Source organism: Euprymna scolopes, chromosome 4 (genome assembly GCF_053919585.1).
Source record: "Euprymna scolopes isolate OS-2025 chromosome 4, ASM5391958v1, whole genome shotgun sequence".
In the NCBI taxonomy this organism is placed as follows: domain Eukaryota; kingdom Metazoa; phylum Mollusca; class Cephalopoda; order Sepiida; family Sepiolidae; genus Euprymna; species Euprymna scolopes.
The window spans coordinates 108,048,841-108,067,182 of record NC_136485.1 but is presented as its reverse complement, the minus strand read 5'-3'; the positions used below and the strand labels follow the sequence as shown (position 1 = coordinate 108,067,182).

Genomic DNA, 18,342 nt, shown 5'->3' with positions numbered 1-18,342 from the left:
TTATTCTCGTTTGGAACATTTTCTTGTAATTTATAGAAAATTTTAAACTTGGTAAATATATATTATGTGCAAAAGTATTTTTGGCTAAACCTTTTCAGATTTAAAGTATGACGATGATAGGGAGAATTTCTTAACACAATAAAAATAATCAATGATCTCTAATTACAATTAGTTTTAAAATAACATATTTTACAAGAATGAATTGATGACGTTTAATCTGCTAAAAGAAAATCAAAACAATGAGTTGAATGCCTAAAATACTTAGCAAAATGTATACACTTCTGTAAACTTTAAATTTCAGGGTTCAAGCTTGTTTCTTATTTATCCAATTCAATTTCATGTTTTTGGATTCATCACAGTGTTGTTATTTAATGATTACCCAGTTATCCTTTTGTGTGCTCCAGTAAGTTCTTCAGTGTAAACAAAGGCAAGACTAGAAACACCAGACGGAAGTATCTAAAATTGGCCGATTAATGTCAAATATAAGATCAGCAAACTCATACAGTTGCAGTCGCAACCCGCTCTCAATTAAAAAGCTTGACCGTATACTAAAATATTTCGATTATTTTTTATAGAGATAGTCCAGACAAGGCATAAGGCGACTTGATAAAATGAACTAATCATCACAATGAAAATGAAGGTAGAATCACTTTAAGAAAAACCTAGCCTAAAAAAGAGATCACCACCAGCGTTCAATCCCCTGGAATCCAAACAGGCTATCCAAATATGTAAGTCCTGCAAGACCTCAATAGAGAAAAATAGTGTTACAAGGTTGGATAACAAAAAATCCTTCCTCTAAAATGTGAATAGGCACCAATCCTCGTCCCTATTGCTCAATGTGGGTAGACGTAATTCCCATGAATCTGAAAAGAAGTCTCTGTATCACTGCAAATGAATATTGAAGAATTCTAGTTTTTACAAAGAAAATTACAATCTTCTCATGATTCAACTATCGAAAGCGATAGATATTGAAGCACAGCATGGACTCAAACCCGCATCTCCAGGTGATCATCTTGTCTTTTGCACCAAGTGATTAGAATCTTTAGAGCTCTCAGGGTATTTCAGTATAATTAAAGCATATGGCTAAACAGCGAAGTTGTCGATGACTGGAGAAAGTTTTTTTCACTTTGATGAACAACCATGTTCCTGGTACAGACATATGGCTGAATTCGGATAATGTGTCATAAACAAAACTGGTCCAAAAATCATGCGAAAATCAGGTCCACAAACTACAAGGATTCACACCCATACAGTAAGTGTGAACTGGCCAGTAATTGGCGGAAGCAGATTTCTCTTGATCATGTGATCTATGTTTTTGATCACAGTATCGTGGCAGTTATAAAAATGTGTTATAGATAATGTTGCTTTCTTAGAGTATCACACCATCAGTATCTGAAGCAGAGAGATGAAACTTTCAGATCATGAATACATAAGTTTAGTCATCATAGTAATGTAATTTGCAATCCATCTGATCCATTCGTTCGGAATAAAAAAATAGGAGGCATTACTTTTGAAACATCCCTCATAGTCTCTATTAAATATAAATTGTTTTTAATGCAAAAATGAGTAGGCAAAACAAAATATATTTTGACTAGTTCTAAACTGCGTTTGCTTTTAAAATATTCAATGTCACCAATTGTAACATTTACCTATCGTCTTATATAGAGTTTAGTTAATAATATAATTTATTTAGTACTATATCGCCTTTAACGATGAAAAATTAGATGGTTATATTTTTTTAAGGAAACAATGATTGTTTTAATTTTAAATTATATTTATTTTGCTTAATGACGCTCCAATTTCTCAACTAGGAGTTTTTAAATGTTTTTGAAGCATTTAGATGAGCATTGATAATATTTTTATAATATTTCGGTTGTTTAGAATACTAGCAGTTTCAGCCCGGCTTTGTTTGGGCTCTATGTACTGTTTATAACTTTATGTGCATATATATATATATATATATATATATATATATATATATATATATATGTAGTAAAAAGTTTAACTCATGTCCAAGTAACCTACATCCAAAATATAAAGTGTTTGGACCCAAAATTGGCGGAGGAGTTTGGTAGAGTCTGCAAAGGTCAACTCTTTCAACTTTGACCACACACACAGAAATTTCACGTTTATAGATATATAAATTGAACAATCTAAATAATAGAAAAAAGTATCAATCCTCAACTCAAAAATGTAAAAAAAAAACATCATTCGAATCGAACCTGAATTTATACCAACAAAAGGAAAAATATCGACGCTCTTCCTGTTTGAATTCTAACGACTCTGGCTCGCTAGAAAAATAAACACCATTCACCAATAACATCCGTTGTAAATATATACCTAAAGCCAATCGGAGGTTACAGCAACCGAAGCGTTGTTAGAATAATAACTAAGATGAGAACAATAGTCTGAACAAACGACATAATACAAAAAATTAGAAGTTGTCTATTTCTTAGAATTACCTAAATTTTTCTTACTTGATATTATAAAACGAAAAAACAAAATTAAGAATAAAAGCTCTCATCTTTTCCCAAGTGCTTTAAGATTATTATCATAGGTTGAATGAAATTATGTGTAGTGTCCCCTATTTCTCAAAATAAATTAGATTAGATTTATAAAACTTTTTTTTCTTAATTAAGGCTTTATTCTAATCTATTTTAATAATAGCGATAGTCCTAAGCACCCACTATTACTCAGTATCTTATATGGTAAGCGGTTTGTTTTAAATTAAAGCTATATCTGATTTTAATATTATTCTTTAAATCTATATCATGCCATATGGATAAGATAAACAATAGAAGGTCTACTTTTTCATATGGAGTTGTACCATCTTCTGTTAATCACTCCGGATTTACAACTGCATCTCAAGAACTATCAAGACTTCACTTCAAAAGTATATTAAATGCCAAGGATCTTACCTGTTAATCAGAGACAGACAGAAAAAAAGAGAGCACACATTTGGAAAGACTGCAATAAAATCAACAACAATGTGAGCATATTAATAAATTTGTTAAACTTTTACAAGTATATCACATTTTTACAGCAAAGTGGTTTTGGTTTATTTCTCTAACTCTCCCCTCCACAAAAACAAACAAAAAAAAAATAATAATCGAGTAAATAAAATGGGGACATTTTCTTATTGTAGCACCAGTCTCTATTTCATATAGAAATTGTTTTGAGGTAATTTTTACTTTCAAACCTGTCAGAAATGGCTTAATTATTTTAGTTTAAATCTTAGGCGGGCAAATGTGCAGTTTGCTTTTTAAAATAGTTTTTAGAAAGATTGATGTTAAAAAATGGTCGCTCTTTTACCAACTATTCACATACTTTTCCTCGCCTCCTAATAGAAGTAGATTCATGTTATTTAACGTCAAATGTCAAACTGAAGTCATTTTAGCTTTTTAATTTTATTTATTCACACATTTTGAAACAGAAAAAATAGAAATTTTAGTTGTAAGGTAGATAACTTCTATTATATTGTTTATGTAAAATATGAGTTGTCTCCCATACATTATTTGAGCTATAATTAGGAATGAATGCACTGTTTACAAATGTTGTTTTACATGATCTTTTTCGACAGCAAAATTTAACAATTTTCAGATACTACTTATTTCTGTGCATGTCAGTATCAGAATAAAAAAAAAATAACTGTGATTTAGTATTTTTAAACGACCTGAGGTCTGCATGTTACTATTCTGTAAAAGTTTAGCAAAATGGCGTCCATCTGTAATTGACATTTGCTGAAGAAAAGATATCTTCCCTGCAAAACGTATTCTGAGCTGGAATAATTTTATTTGTAAAGAAATTAATACAAATATGAGAACTGTATGAAAAGTTTGAAGCATCGTAGCCTACAGGATTATGTTGAAAAATAAATTGGCAAAAATGCCCAATCCCCTTTTTCTTTTCATGTTTAAGACTTTTCATACACAGCTTGTATGTTTTCACTTTTGAAACGGTAATTCAGAATAAAATATTGATATTTTAGGATGGAAGCTATTTAGGTTTAAAGTTATACTTTTAGTTATATTTAAAAAGCAAACTGCACCCTCCTAAACTAAAAATTAAACTAAAACGTTTATTTCTGTTGTAATTTCTAATTAGTTTGAAAGTAAAATCAATTCAAATCACAAAGCATAAATTAAAAAATGCGTCATGGTGTTTATATGAAATGTAGATGAGTGTTATATGTTATATGAAAACTTTGCAAAATAAAGCGAGACAATCTATATGAGTGTGTTCTTGAATTATATATTTGTTTGTGTGTTACCTAAATTGCAGTGAAACAGAGTGGTTTCCACTTTTACTTTCAGTACGAGGCAAGGAATCGAAAAACCACGTTCCTCCGCCTTTTGGTGATATTCAGAATAGTCATGTAGTCCCCGAGTTTTCCACTTCAACCGGTGAGTGATTCTTATAACCCAAAAAACAAACTCATATTGTCATACTCACCAGTCAATTGTGTGTGTGATTTTGTCCATGGGTATCATTTCACCAATTCATTATTCTGTGTGCCTTCATCGATTTGTACCTTTGTTTTTATTCAGCAAACCTTGCCTGCCTGCCATGTTTTCATCTGAAAACTTGGGAGCCTCTAACAGAGCCACAGAAGATACAAAACAATTATTCTAAAAAAATGGTGTAAAATATATAAAAACCTTATGCATATATTAAAATAAAAACGTATTAACACATTGAACCATCTTTTATTGATTTACATCGATAGGGCTCAAAATATATAAAAGCTTATAATGATTATCTTGGTGTAGTTTTTTTTAGATAAAGATCCAAGGAAACTCCGCTGTTTATCAAAAAGTGCTTAATGAGAAGCAAGACATTATTATAGTATTATTTTTATTTATTCATGCAAATCTTATTGGCTACATATGTGCATGTATGTTTCAGTTGAGATTTATTTAGAAATCCAACGTCATCAGATCGATATCTTACAGTGAATCAAGAGTTTAAATCGTAATTCTTGTAATACGAAGCTTTCTGTTATTCGAAGAGAAAGGTGTAGACATGCATGTAGCAAATAATGTTTGTATTAATAAGTATCATCCGATATAAAAGCTTGTATATATGTATATACATTCATGTATATTAAGTTGTATAAATATATATATATATATATATATATTATTTCGCCATACAAATCCTCAGAAAGATGAAATGTGCAAACTTCTGTGTAACTTAATTGCTATATATATTTTAAAAACTTATATATATATATATATATATATATATATATATATATATATATATATATATTTATATGTATATATATATATAAGCAAAGAGTTAATAAAGCATGTTAAAAGCATATTTAATTTGCAAAAAGGAAACACAAAAAAGTAGATTGTGCTTATATATATATATATATATATATATATATATATATATATATATATATATATATATATATGGAACGACAGTACAAAAGTGGTCTTCCTGGAAATGACACACATATAAGCATAACAAAATTCACAATCATGTCTAAAATTTAGTAATATTTAGTACAAATAAATTTCAATGTACTTGTTCAACAGTCTTTATTTCTATTGGCAATCAGTTACATTCTGGAACATTTCGGAGATAATCTCCTCGGTTCTTGAATGGGCTTCATACTCACCAGATCTTAATTCTTCTAAACTTTTATTTGTCAAAGATAATATTTGGCTAAACAATGCTCTAACGATTTTTGAACTGAAGAGGATTATCACAGAAAAAAAAACAGTTGTACTTCGTTTGCTTACAATGCAGAGTGGACATTTAGACTATATCATTGAAATCAATAGAAGAAAGATTGTTGGAGATTCACAAATGACATTTGCTGGACAAATCAGGCATGAACTGAAATTTATTAGTACCAGATATGGTTAGAAAGGATTTGAATTTTATTAAGGATTCGTTGGTTGATGGCGTTTAATTTTGCTAATCCCATATGTTCAATGGCCACACTAGCAACTTGATAAGATCTGGATTAACCACTATTGCATTTCTTGAGTCACACAATATACTTTTGTTTTATATAGTGTAGTTTTTGTATAGTGTAGTAAGGCAGCGACATTAATTTGAAAAATATTATACAGATTATCTATTTAAGGTGGTGATCATTCTTTCCAAAATTATAACAAACTAGGTGATAAAAAACATATTCCAAAAGTCACGTTGTCTTCAACTGCCTCTGTTATTTATTTAAGAAATATTTTTAGAAGAGAATCGAATGAAGAAAGGTATATTACACATGTGGAGTTAATGAATTTATTACTGGGACTGAAACAAAATCAGAATCAATTGGTGTACCAGTTAACTTACAGTACACACAGACGTATACACTCAAATATATATGGAAAAATGCCAAATAGAAAAACAAAACTATTTATATATTCATCAACGTTTTGTCTTTATTTCAAGAGTCCTTCGTGATAATTAATAATTAACTTGATATTTTTTCTTCAAATTAATCCTCATCATAGCATTTCAATTCGAAATTCATCATCGGGCAGTGTTTAAGCATCTCTCGGGTCTACATCGGAGCATACCTCGCTTAGGGGACACTCTGTAAGGATGTATGCAATATTCTGCACGTTAGCACCACAGAGACACCGAGCATCCTGTACAAAGCCCCACTTGTGCAGGTTGTCCCATGTTTTGGCATTTTTTGCTCAAGCCCGGTTGAGTGTTACCATTTTTTTTTTTTTTTTGCTCAGGAATTCAGAGCCTGCTGGGAGGTTTTCTTTTGGGACCAGAAGAGCCCTGTTCTTGTTGTCTTTGACTGATTCATTCAATCAATGCAGGCGAAATGACAGTAGTGTTGTTCATCCGAGGCCTGTGACAGTGGTAAAGCTCTTGAGAGATAGTAGTCGCTGATGCACCTGTTGATTGATGGTGATTGTCATTTCTCTTCTTGTCACATTCTACCTTCGCTATCGCCTCTCGACGGAAAAAAAAATCCAGTAATGGCATAAGGATATACCCTCATCTCTGGAGATGTCCCAAATCAATAATCCTGAAAAATTCTTGAAATACAAAAAAAAAGCGTTCATGAATATATAAATAATTTTGTTTTTCTTTTACATATTTCCATAGCATTATAATATTAATTCCATAACTTTCAAGATGCATATATATATATATATATATATATATATATATATATATATATATATATATATATATATATATATATATATTAAAATTTCATACGTTTAGCAAATATATCAACCAATCAACACTCACGTCAAGTATTCATATCGGATTCTCCTGATTCCTTCCTTTAAACTATCTCAGACATTGCCATTGGCAGATGGCATTTTGTTGTCTACAAGTTGGTTTATGTATGTTTGATGGGGCGTTATAGCTAATCTTTTACGATGTACTGAATTTCATAGTAGGGTATCAATCCAAAATTCGGATTTACTGTAAACCAGTAAACCGAAACCTTCTCTCTTTTAGTGCAATTAAAAACGGAAGAAAATGCCCATAAACATGTTTCCTGGTTGGGTGTTTTCTTGCCCAATATAACTCATAACATTTTTGTATATCTTCTATGGTACACAGTTTCTGTTGATAATAAAACACTTTACAGCTTACACATACATATATACATGAAATAAACACGCATCAATATAAGTATGAAAGCACTACTTCCGGTAATACTTGTATATCTTTGAATATCGGCATTGAGCTGCTTCTTCTACCTTTTCTAAACACACACGTATATGTATGCACACGTTTCCAGCACATTCATACAGGGTAGTAAAAAAAACAAAACACGCACCCTATTTTTTATTTTGACCTCAAATCTTTCCCAGAGAAAACTTTTGAAAAATATTTTACCAAGTAGTAACTGGATGAAGGGAGATTGTATCCTTCAAATGTGATTGAAACTGAAACCCTAATTTCTTCCGCATCATCATGCGATTCTCGTTATCCTCTTAAAAGAAATATGATTTGATGATGCAACTGATGAATATGTCCATGGAGCTGAGCCAGAAGTGAATATTTTGCTTGTTGATATGCTCACTCAAGTGATAGTGAGCTTCATTACTAAAGAAAATTGAATCCAACAAGTCTTTATTCTACAAGATCTGAATTTTGTAAGAAAAGAATTAAGATCATCATGGAGGATCATCAAAACTGATGTTCTTTAAATGCCAGTTTCTTGTAAAAAAAGAGTTGATTTTCTGGGGAATTCCTCAAGGCGGCCCATAAAATGCGAATATTGTCAGAAATTATGGTTGGTGATCTTTGTGAACATCTACTACACTTCCTCTCTGTAGTGAAGTAGAAAAAAAAATTCGCCGTCACTTCTTCCAACTGTCGTTTCACTCTCTGCGCTCTTCACCCTGCTTAAAAAAAAAAAAAAGTACCGTTTATATGCTGCCCATTTCTCCACTTATGCAAATTGACTATCAACCAGAGCCATCTAGTTTTCCATTTCTCCAAACAGCCAATTTGCAAAGTGGGACAACTCAAACCACACAGAGCCATCTAGTTTTCCATTTCTCCAAACAGCCAATTTACAAAGGGGGGACAACTCAAACCGCACTCTCTCTTGGAATTTGACCACAAAACGTTGAATTGTCCTATCAGGTACACTGTTCCCGTCAAAATCTTTTTTGCATTGCGACTGCATCAGAACTAATTTTGTGGCAAAGTAAGCGTCGATGATTTTATCTGTTGCTGCGTAGTATAGCATCCAGTTAAATGGGTGTCAAAGGGGCACGCTCTCTACATCATCTGAAAAACATGGAAAAAATTGTAAAACACAAATTTAAGATAGAAAAACAAAATGGCGCTTTTTTTAAACTGCCTTGTCTATTAACACTTGAGCTGTTGACTAACTTGTAGCCATATTCCAATTCTAAAGCAAATATAGGAAGTAGAAATAAAAATAAACGTTTTAATTTTAAATGGAAAAGAAAGAAATTAATAGAAAGATAATGCCTAACACTATTAAGTTATAATCACACATAGACAAGATAATGTAAACAGCTATAAAAAAAATCTGAAAGTGTGATTGTTAAAAATAAAGATTTGAGAATACAAAAACCTAATTTATGAATAATTTTCTCCGTGATAGCTGTTTCTATTGGCTGTAAATTTCATCCAAGATTTTCGATCTTTTGATGTATGCAAATTTGTGAATAATTTAAGCATTGTTTTTAGAAACTGTTTTAATACTTGTGTACTGAACTAATGTGTTGACTTATAGAACTTTGATCTGATAAATGACTTGTAATTCTATCGGATTGACTCCATTAACCTTACAGACTTACATAAAGCTGTTTAAATTTCGGAAAGAATGATCAATATGAAAACTGATTTGTGGGTGGGCACATGATTTAAAAATAACTGCAAAAAAACGTGTCCATTTGTATAAATCGTTTTACTATTGAAATTGAAATGTGAACGAGTATAAAAAGACAATTTATTTAAACTATTAAGTTTACCAATACATTTGGACATTATATTTCTACGACGTGTAAACAGAAGTTATTTATTATGTGAAAATTTATGATCATCTTAAATATTAAATATATAATTTTACAAAACAAATCTTCAGAGACATATAAAAGTTCCTCGGAAAAAATACATTTGTTTTTTTGTTTTTTTTTTTAAACAGTGTATTTTTTCTGAGATTTGTTTGGTAAATTTCTACTATTCAATGAAACGCGTGTAAGACGCAACATATAAGCAATAAAACAATATGAATGTGAAATAAATAAAAACTTTTGTGACTTTGGAATGTTTAATATATATATATATATATACATACATACATATATATATATATATATATATATATATATATATATATATACTCTTAAGTTGTAAATCCATTTTTATTGAGTTTAATTGTGGTAATTTAGAATAAAGTTTATTAAATATACACATTATAAGTATATATTCTTTTACAAACGCACGTGTGTATATATATATATATATAATATATATATATATATATATATATATATATATATATAATGGAGTTTTAGCTAATTCTAAAGGAAACGTTCAGAGAAAAGTTTCCTTTACAATTATTTCCACACCATTAGATTCTGAATTAAAAAATATACAACTTCTGGTACTAAAGAATAATAAATTTAAATAATAATATTTACGTTTAAAAAATACTTTTTAAAGTTTAATTTACATATATATTACAAACACTTCATATATGTTTACTGTATCTCTGTGATGTTCTAATCACTAATTGTTTATCTAACTTTCTAGTTTTGGTATATGTAAACCCCGTTTTCTTTTCTCACCGTATGCATTCCACTAATCACGTGTTCACCCTGTTTTTTTAACTTTACATTTATTTATAAAATGTTTTATTGTGATGAGCATTTGAGTTACAAGTTTACACGTTGTGAGCTGACCAATTAAACTTTCATGCATGTTTTTATTTACTGCCTCCCCACGAAGGTTGGATGTGACACATGCTGGATTTATTCTGAATGTAGCTAGCTCCTCAAAAAGGGGACTTTGCATTGGAACAAAAATTTTAAATATTTGCTCCAGTCACTTAGAATTTATTTTTCTCTACGATTGAGGACAATAATCGTAATCTCCAGTCACGAGTATTTCAGTAAACATTTAAAAACAACTTCAATCCATGGATTTGTTTGATTAAAGAGAATATAGAATATAGATCCAATCTCTACACCAGGCAAATGGTGACTCTACATTCTGCATAAATTTGAATCTCAACTTCATTTTTTTCAACTTGGATTACCATTTGCCTCTGTGTCACGTTGTACACTTTTACACACGGGACCTACACGCTGTTTGCAGTCTATGTTGCAAAGGAGATCATGACAAAGAATAAATCGAAATCACTTTTTCGTGCAACAACGACAATGCCTCATTCTCTCTCTATGCGTGACTTCTCTTTACGGCTATGACGTCTCTCACGTGATCGTCTTCTCTAACGTACTCCCTCTTTCGCTTTTTATGCATATTTTCCTTACAGTGACGTCAATTCGCATTTCGTATGCATTTGCATGCGCACCTCCGTGCTCTGTTACATCTAGATCTAAACGATTATCGATTCGAAATGTGGTTGAAGATTGTGTAACCTTTGTGTCACGTTAAACTTGTTAGCGCACAGGAATTGTTTACGAAAACATCCATCGCTTGTAGCGAGAGAAAAAGCCACAGATAAAGAAATAATTTCATCTAAATGTACACAGCATCAGAGATTAAACACTCACATAAATAAACTCATATACACATGTATTTCACACGATATTTAAGAGGAAAAAGTAGTCTGCTTGAAACATTGATGGTAAATAAATATGGAAGAGTATAAAAAAGTTATAGTAATGCAGGGAACCGGGTGTTAAAATAATGTGATGTATGGGCAAAAATGGACAAACGAAAGTTGGTTTTGTAGGGCTTGTTTTATTTTTTATATCTTCATATATCCATTTATTGTTAAGATCAATTATAGATACAAAGCAGCAAAATAGACTTAGAATAACTAGGATGGTAGAAGTCTTTGATATTTCGAGAATATAATCTCTTTTTCAAGGGGCTAAAAGAAATGTCGTTAAAAAAGAAATGGAAAATATCATAAAACTGGAACCGGAAAGTAGTAGATAGTTGAGCTGTCATCCAGAAATAGGAAATTTTTAAATTAATTCAATATTCCAATCATTGTGTTATTTGTACATACTGATGTGTAATTTTAATTTATCCAATATTAGCATCATTATATCGTCATACTCACTCTTATTTGTTTTTTTCACTCCTTAGCATATTAACCGATAATTATAAATTTTAGAACATAGCTGCTAAGCGTAAAATGTCATAATGTAGGATATTTTTTTAAAATTTAGTTGTATGCAAAGGACACGAAAAGGGAGTGGAAGCCTTTTATGAAATTTCAGATGTCTCCAATTCTTTGGAAATTTTAACGATGAGTATTAGCATCAACTAATAATGATTCCGAAAATGTCAGTTTCTTTGAAGCATTTTGAAAGGATTTTACCGGGTTGGGGGAGGGGCTAACATAGACATATCCTTTATTTTGAAAATTTTGACAGATCAGATGTGCATTGAATTTGACGTCATTACTCATCAATTAATCAAGGTTTCCTAATTTCAATTTATTTTTAAGATCTCTTAAGCATGAGCTATAAATTTTAGACATCGTCTAGAATGAAAATCATATGATGGATTAATCAAAATTGGAATATGGATTCTAAACGCATAGTTTAGTATCATTGCATCTTCATAAGAGTGCATAAAAATGGTGCAAATTTTTTGTTTGCAGGATTAATTTTACCCATTTTGGAACGGGTATTCTTCTCGTATATTATAACTATAATCTCATAAGTTACATCAGTTAAATTTTTTTATAGAGCTTAAACTGTTATGGTGTGATGACGAGTTACCGTAATTCATGATTATATGGATTCTTCTAGACACTATGTATAGAAAAGGATCAGCAGTCTTTCTGTAACATACTATTCTGTGCTTTTGTAAATACATATTCTTGTAAATGTACCATCGTGTTGTTGATTCTTCATCCTCACAACACTGGTGACGAGGAACTCTGACTTATTTGGACATAAAATAACCTGGACTTATATTGTATGCAACACTGGCAATGATAAATCTAAAAAATAGAACAAACAGAATATCAGAAATGAATGGAAATAGAAAAAGCTTCATCTAAAACAGAAATTTCTCAGAAAACCAAGTGGAGCAAATGAAAATTTTATAGAACTGTTTCTTCATACTCAACAAGAACAATTTAAAAATGCCCTGGAAATGAAATTATATTTGCTTTGTATTTTAGACTATACGAAGATTTTTAAAATGTGGACTTCGCAAATTGGCTAGATTTTGAAAAGGTTCTTTTGCTAAGTTGGATACAATCGAATATGCCAACAAACTCAAGTATATATTACCATAAATACAGCAGCCCTGCATTTGTTGAACTGGTAAAATTATTAACTAAATTATTTACGCCTCTTTTTCATGAAAGGTAGAAATGTACGAATCTCATAAAACAAGAGGATGAAGACTAAACTACTTTCGCTAGCATAGTTAACAAATGCTGTGATGATTGCAAATTGTTGAAGTTGAACACTTAACAATTTTAAATGTTTAATCTTCCTATGGGGTTTAATATGAAATACGAATGCAGAAATCAGACGAAGGCATCTTAATAAACTAGACAATGAATATGGTTTTACGCTTCAATATGAAAGCGAAGTTTAAAATAAAACATGGGGGTTAAACAAATACAGTAAAAGAGAAAGAGAGAGATAGACAAGAACTTAAGAAATGGATTAACTGGTTTGTCAATTGCAAACATTTCCAAACATAACTGAATCCTCAAACCGAATAATATGTAGTCTGTCAGAGTTTCTCAAACATCAGGACACCATAAAGCCCTTAAGCAGGGCAAAGGTTTTTCACGGAGCACTAACAAGATAATTTCTAAAATAAATATGAAAAACGTTGATTTCAAATTTTAACACTAACTGATGATACTGTTTACAACCATTTTTTAAATTTTTTATTAATAAAAAGTTGTTGCTAATTTATTTTTTCTTTTCGTTTTCATGAACCATCCTGAAACTCTCTATACCTGTAGTTATGTATCATATCTCTTTCCAGTAAAAAAAAAACATCAACCATTAAATATCTGCGATCATTAAATTTTTCCATACAAAGCATTTTTTCCTCTTTAAGGGCTTCCGGAGACCCTCAGTCACGAAGCCTCACTGCTCTGTGGAACCCACTTTGGAAAACCCTGGTCTATGTGATTAAAATATATAAGAAAAAATCCTGAGGGAAACAAGCGTTTATTAACTCAACTTTAGCATGATAAATACATAGATATACAATGTGTATTATTGCAGCGGAGGGATTATTTTTATTTTCAATCTTAATTTCAGAGTTTTCGATAAATATGTGTCCAAAAAATGCAAGTCATGTTTAAATCTGATAAAGACTTTTTATATTGAACGTTGTGTTCTGATTTACTTGTCTACCTCCATGAAATTGATTTTACCTTCGAAATCTATCCAAGGTGAAATAAGTTTTGATTTGTGCTGTATATTGTGTCTGTGTGAGTTTATGTATTCGATACATGCACTCACAGCACGTTGTACTTACACGTAAGTCTCAGAAACTTTTAAGTAATTTCATTTCCATGTTTCAGAATATTTCAAAATTGGTTTAGGATAAGAAAGGAATAATTTGATAGATGAATTCTTAAACCAATTTGTATATTATTTATGTGAAGAATTTCAAAAGCCAGTTGTTATTACGTTTTTCATTCTTCCTTTCTTTTTCTCTTTCATTCATTCTGCTTTGTTTTTATTTATTTTTTTATTTCATTAAATAAGGTTTTCTGTCACCAATTCTTGTAGAATTTGTTTATATTTTTTCTGATTTTCTTTCAATCTTGTTTGTGTTTTTATTCATTACTCCTTTCTTTCTCCCTCTCATTTTTTAGAGTTTATTTTCCTTATTTCAGTCATTTCTTTGTGCTCTGTTTTCTTTAATCCATTCTATCCGGTGCTAGCAGATTGTCTGAAGATATCAGTTCCCTAACTTAAATACAACAAACATTGATCCTATCATATTTTCCTTGATGTTTGCAAAACTCAATCATGTTCTGCAAAGCCAAAAGCCACATTTTTTTGTAAAACAAAACAACTAAATACAATCAATAAATATTTGAAGATATAAAGAACTTTGAGTATGAAATCTTTTTTCCAAAATAATTAAACGTGAAAAGGGTTGATATGCTTTAAAACAAAACCACCAAACACCATGAATAAATATTTAAAGATATAAAGAACTTTAAGCATAAACTGCTTTCCAAAATTATTGGATTCAGCATTAAATAACCCGAAATGGACAAAGCAGGGGAGGGGTAGAGCGGTAGCTCTAGATATATCTAAGGTTTTTGACAGGGTATGGCATGAAGGTCTTCTCAGGAAAATCAGATACTACGGTATCACTGGACGAATGCTTAACATAATTAAATCCTTCTTAAGTAAGAGAAAAATCCAGGTTGTCATCGACGGGCATACATCTAAACATTATGATATAAATGCGGGAGTACCTCAGGGGTCTATCCTTGGACCTTTATTATTCCTAATATTCATAAATGACCTCCCTGACAAAATTGTTTCTGAGATGAGTATATATGCTGATGACACCACGCTCTATATCAGGCACGACAGGAAAACAAATGAACACATATCAAAGGAAATGGCAGAAATACTACAGGACGACCTCCAATCCGTAGTGGAATGGGGACAAAAATGGATGGTAACAATCAATGCTGCCAAGACTAAACTTGTTTCCTTCAATAATTACAAGAAACCTTCTCAACCACCAATAACAATGACCAAAGACTCATTACCCAAAAACACTTCTTTTAAACTCCTCGGCCTAACGTTGACAAGAAACATGAGTTGGAACAGTTACATTGAGAGCATTGCCAAGATTGCTGTGAAGAAGGTAGGCTCTCTCTACCGTGCTAGAAAACTACTAATGCCTGAAAGTATCCTGTACCTCTATAAGGCCACCATTCGCCCATGTATGCAGTATTGTTGTCATATTTGGGCTGGTGCATCTGCTACTAGTCTCTCACTCCTAGACAAGGTTCAAAAGAGAATCACCAATCTGATAGGTCCTGAACTGTCATCTAAGCTTCAGCTTCTATCCCATCGACGAACTGTTGCCTCCCTCTGCCTGTTCTACAAGTATTTTAATGGTGAATTCTCTGACGAACTGCAAGCACTTGTACCCCCTCGACGTAAGCACCCCGACAAACTCGACAAGCAGCAAAATTCCACCCCTACACAGCAGAGATCCTTAGATGTAAGGGAGCTTTCTACTCAGTTTTTTTTCCCCTAGAACTGCTAGACTTTAGAACTCCCTCCCGGGTCCCTGCTTTCCCAACTGTACTGACATGCAGAAGTTTAAGTGTAATGTGAATAGACATCTTGTAACTCAACTCCCTACACAGTGCCCCTCTAGCTTATGTCCCTGATAGTAGCCCCCTACATCAAAGTGACAATGTGTCTTGTTTGGGGTGAAAATGTAATTAAAAAAAAAAAAGTTATGTTGTATTACTGTAAAAACAACCAGGTATTATTCATTTTATCTTTTACTTCAATTTTTATCATTATTTTTATGTTTTTATATTTTTATGTTATCTGTTGAGTTTCTTTTTTCATTCATGGGTCGTTGATTCTTTCATTTTAATTCATTTACTCGCTATTTCTTTTTTTCATTCGTTGAGATTTTTCTTCGTTATTTTTTTAATTCCTTTTTCATTCATTCTGTCCTTGATTTATTCATTATTTTCATATTATTCGTTTATTCGTTGCTTCCGTTCGTTAACTGAATCTATTTTTTATTCATTCATTAATCCTTACATTTTCTTTATTTTATTTTACATTTTTTTCTTTCATTTCTTCTGTCTTTTATTCTTTTCAATCGTTTTTCTCATCAAATCTATTTTTCTTTCCTTTCCTTATTTCGTTTGTTCGTTTAGGGAAACTAATTCCTTAGAAAATTGTAAGAATTCCCAAATTCGTTGCGCTTTCCTAAGAAAATTCAATTGATGAAAGACTTATTTCGAAAGATTTAACAAAAATGTAAATCAGTGCCATGTAAATTAGATTCTTATTTTTAACATTGCCTCGATGCTAATTTCGGGAAGGAAAACTTACTGCAAAGAGAATAGTTTCACTTAAAAATAAGAAGAATTTCAAATATATTTTTTCAAAGAAGATTAATTATGACGTTTTTGGTCCCACGACAAAAGAAGGGTGTATCTGTAAAATCAGCCTTGTCTGTTCGTCCGTTTGTCTGTCCGCACTTTTCTCAATAACTGTGCCTTGAAATCTTTTGAAATTTTGCACAAACATTAAACATGATATGAGTAAAAAAGTAACAGAACGGATTTTCTGGGAACACTCCGGTTGCCCTCTAGGGGTGCCTTTCTGCTTAAAATGGCTAAAATTCACACTTTTGTGCTTAAAAAAAAAAATTGATGCCTAGGATTTTTATAAAACTTTCTGAAAAGTTGTAACTAACTGATTTCTGCATAATTTTGTTTGTCTATACTCCACGATAACTCCTGGGTGTGCCCTAGGGGCTCTTTTAGGGAGAATAAAACTCCATTTTTGGGACTATTTTACCATATTTGTCAAAATTTTCTGTGTATGTCTATTTAGCAGTTTTGCATGGTGTTAAACTCAAATTTAAATGTGTTAAGACCTTGAAGACTTTTGGGGCTAAATGGGGGAGAGGCAAATAATGGACTTAGTCGTTTCTTTTTTTGCATGGGGCAGAACTCAAATTTACATATAATAAGGCCTAAAACTGCACCGTTTGTTCTTTTCCACCAGAATTTGACGTCCACTGAGGACTTTTGGGGCTAAACAGGGGGGAGAGCAATGCTGAACTTAGTCATTTTTTTAATGCCTCGTTCACTGTGCACTCACAGGGGACCATATATGGTTCACTTGTTTTTATTATTATTACAAACACCCTAGTATTATTTAGATTCTTCAAACTATTCCCATCTTATGTGTTATTTTCACAACGTTTTGGTTGATGTAGCCTTCGACCTTCTTCAGGTGTATCCAGTCAAACTCTGAACTTGGGAATTTTCACGAAATTGTAATGGAATCTTTCATTTAATCCACACGGTGTAACATACGCTCGTTCAATCAGCTATGACCAGATAGAAGTCCTAAGTAATTAGCAATTCTATTGCGAGTATCGTCCGCACTAACGATTGAACCTTCAACTTTCAGAAGAGTTTCACTTTGAGTTGAGTTTCACCGAGTACTTTATGTTATGTTTCTGAATTTTGTAGTTGCAGATTGATTATTCATATTATTTGGATACTTCAAACTACTCTTCTCCTCTTGAGTCTCATTTTCACAACGTTTCATTCGATGTAACCTCCAACCTCCTTCATGTGTATCCTGTCAAATTTGGAAATCTTTCTGTTGAATTTGAGATTTCGTAGACCACAGCTTCATGAATAAATTACTATGTAAAATTCAGTTGTAAGTTACACTCTACTGGAGATTGAAGGTTCAATTCTCGGTGTTGGTGGCACTCAAAATACAATTACAAATTACTTAGGACTTCTGTTCAGTCATTGCTGATGAAACGAGAGCTTGCTACACTCATGGATTGAATAAAATGTTCCGTTCGAAATTCCGTGCAGATTCCTGAGATCGACAGAATGATTCTTGAGTTCGCGTTGTGAAAATAACACTCAAGATGAGCACAGTCTTTTGAAGAATCCGAATAATATGAATACCCAATCCT

At 31.6% G+C, this 18,342-nt stretch overlaps 1 protein-coding gene across 1 annotated transcript in view; it reads left to right on the top strand.

Moving 5' to 3' along the window:
- The first annotated feature begins 4,155 nt into the window (after positions 1-4,155).
- Positions 4,156-18,342, top strand: part of LOC145271805 (cell adhesion molecule Dscam2-like) — a 1,042,283-nt gene continuing 1,028,096 nt past the window's right edge. The window contains exons 1-2 of the mRNA XM_080127011.1: positions 4,156-4,160; positions 4,282-4,403. Of these exons, the coding sequence (XP_079983137.1) occupies positions 4,156-4,160; positions 4,282-4,403 (127 nt within the window). The remainder of the gene's footprint in view (positions 4,161-4,281; positions 4,404-18,342) is intronic.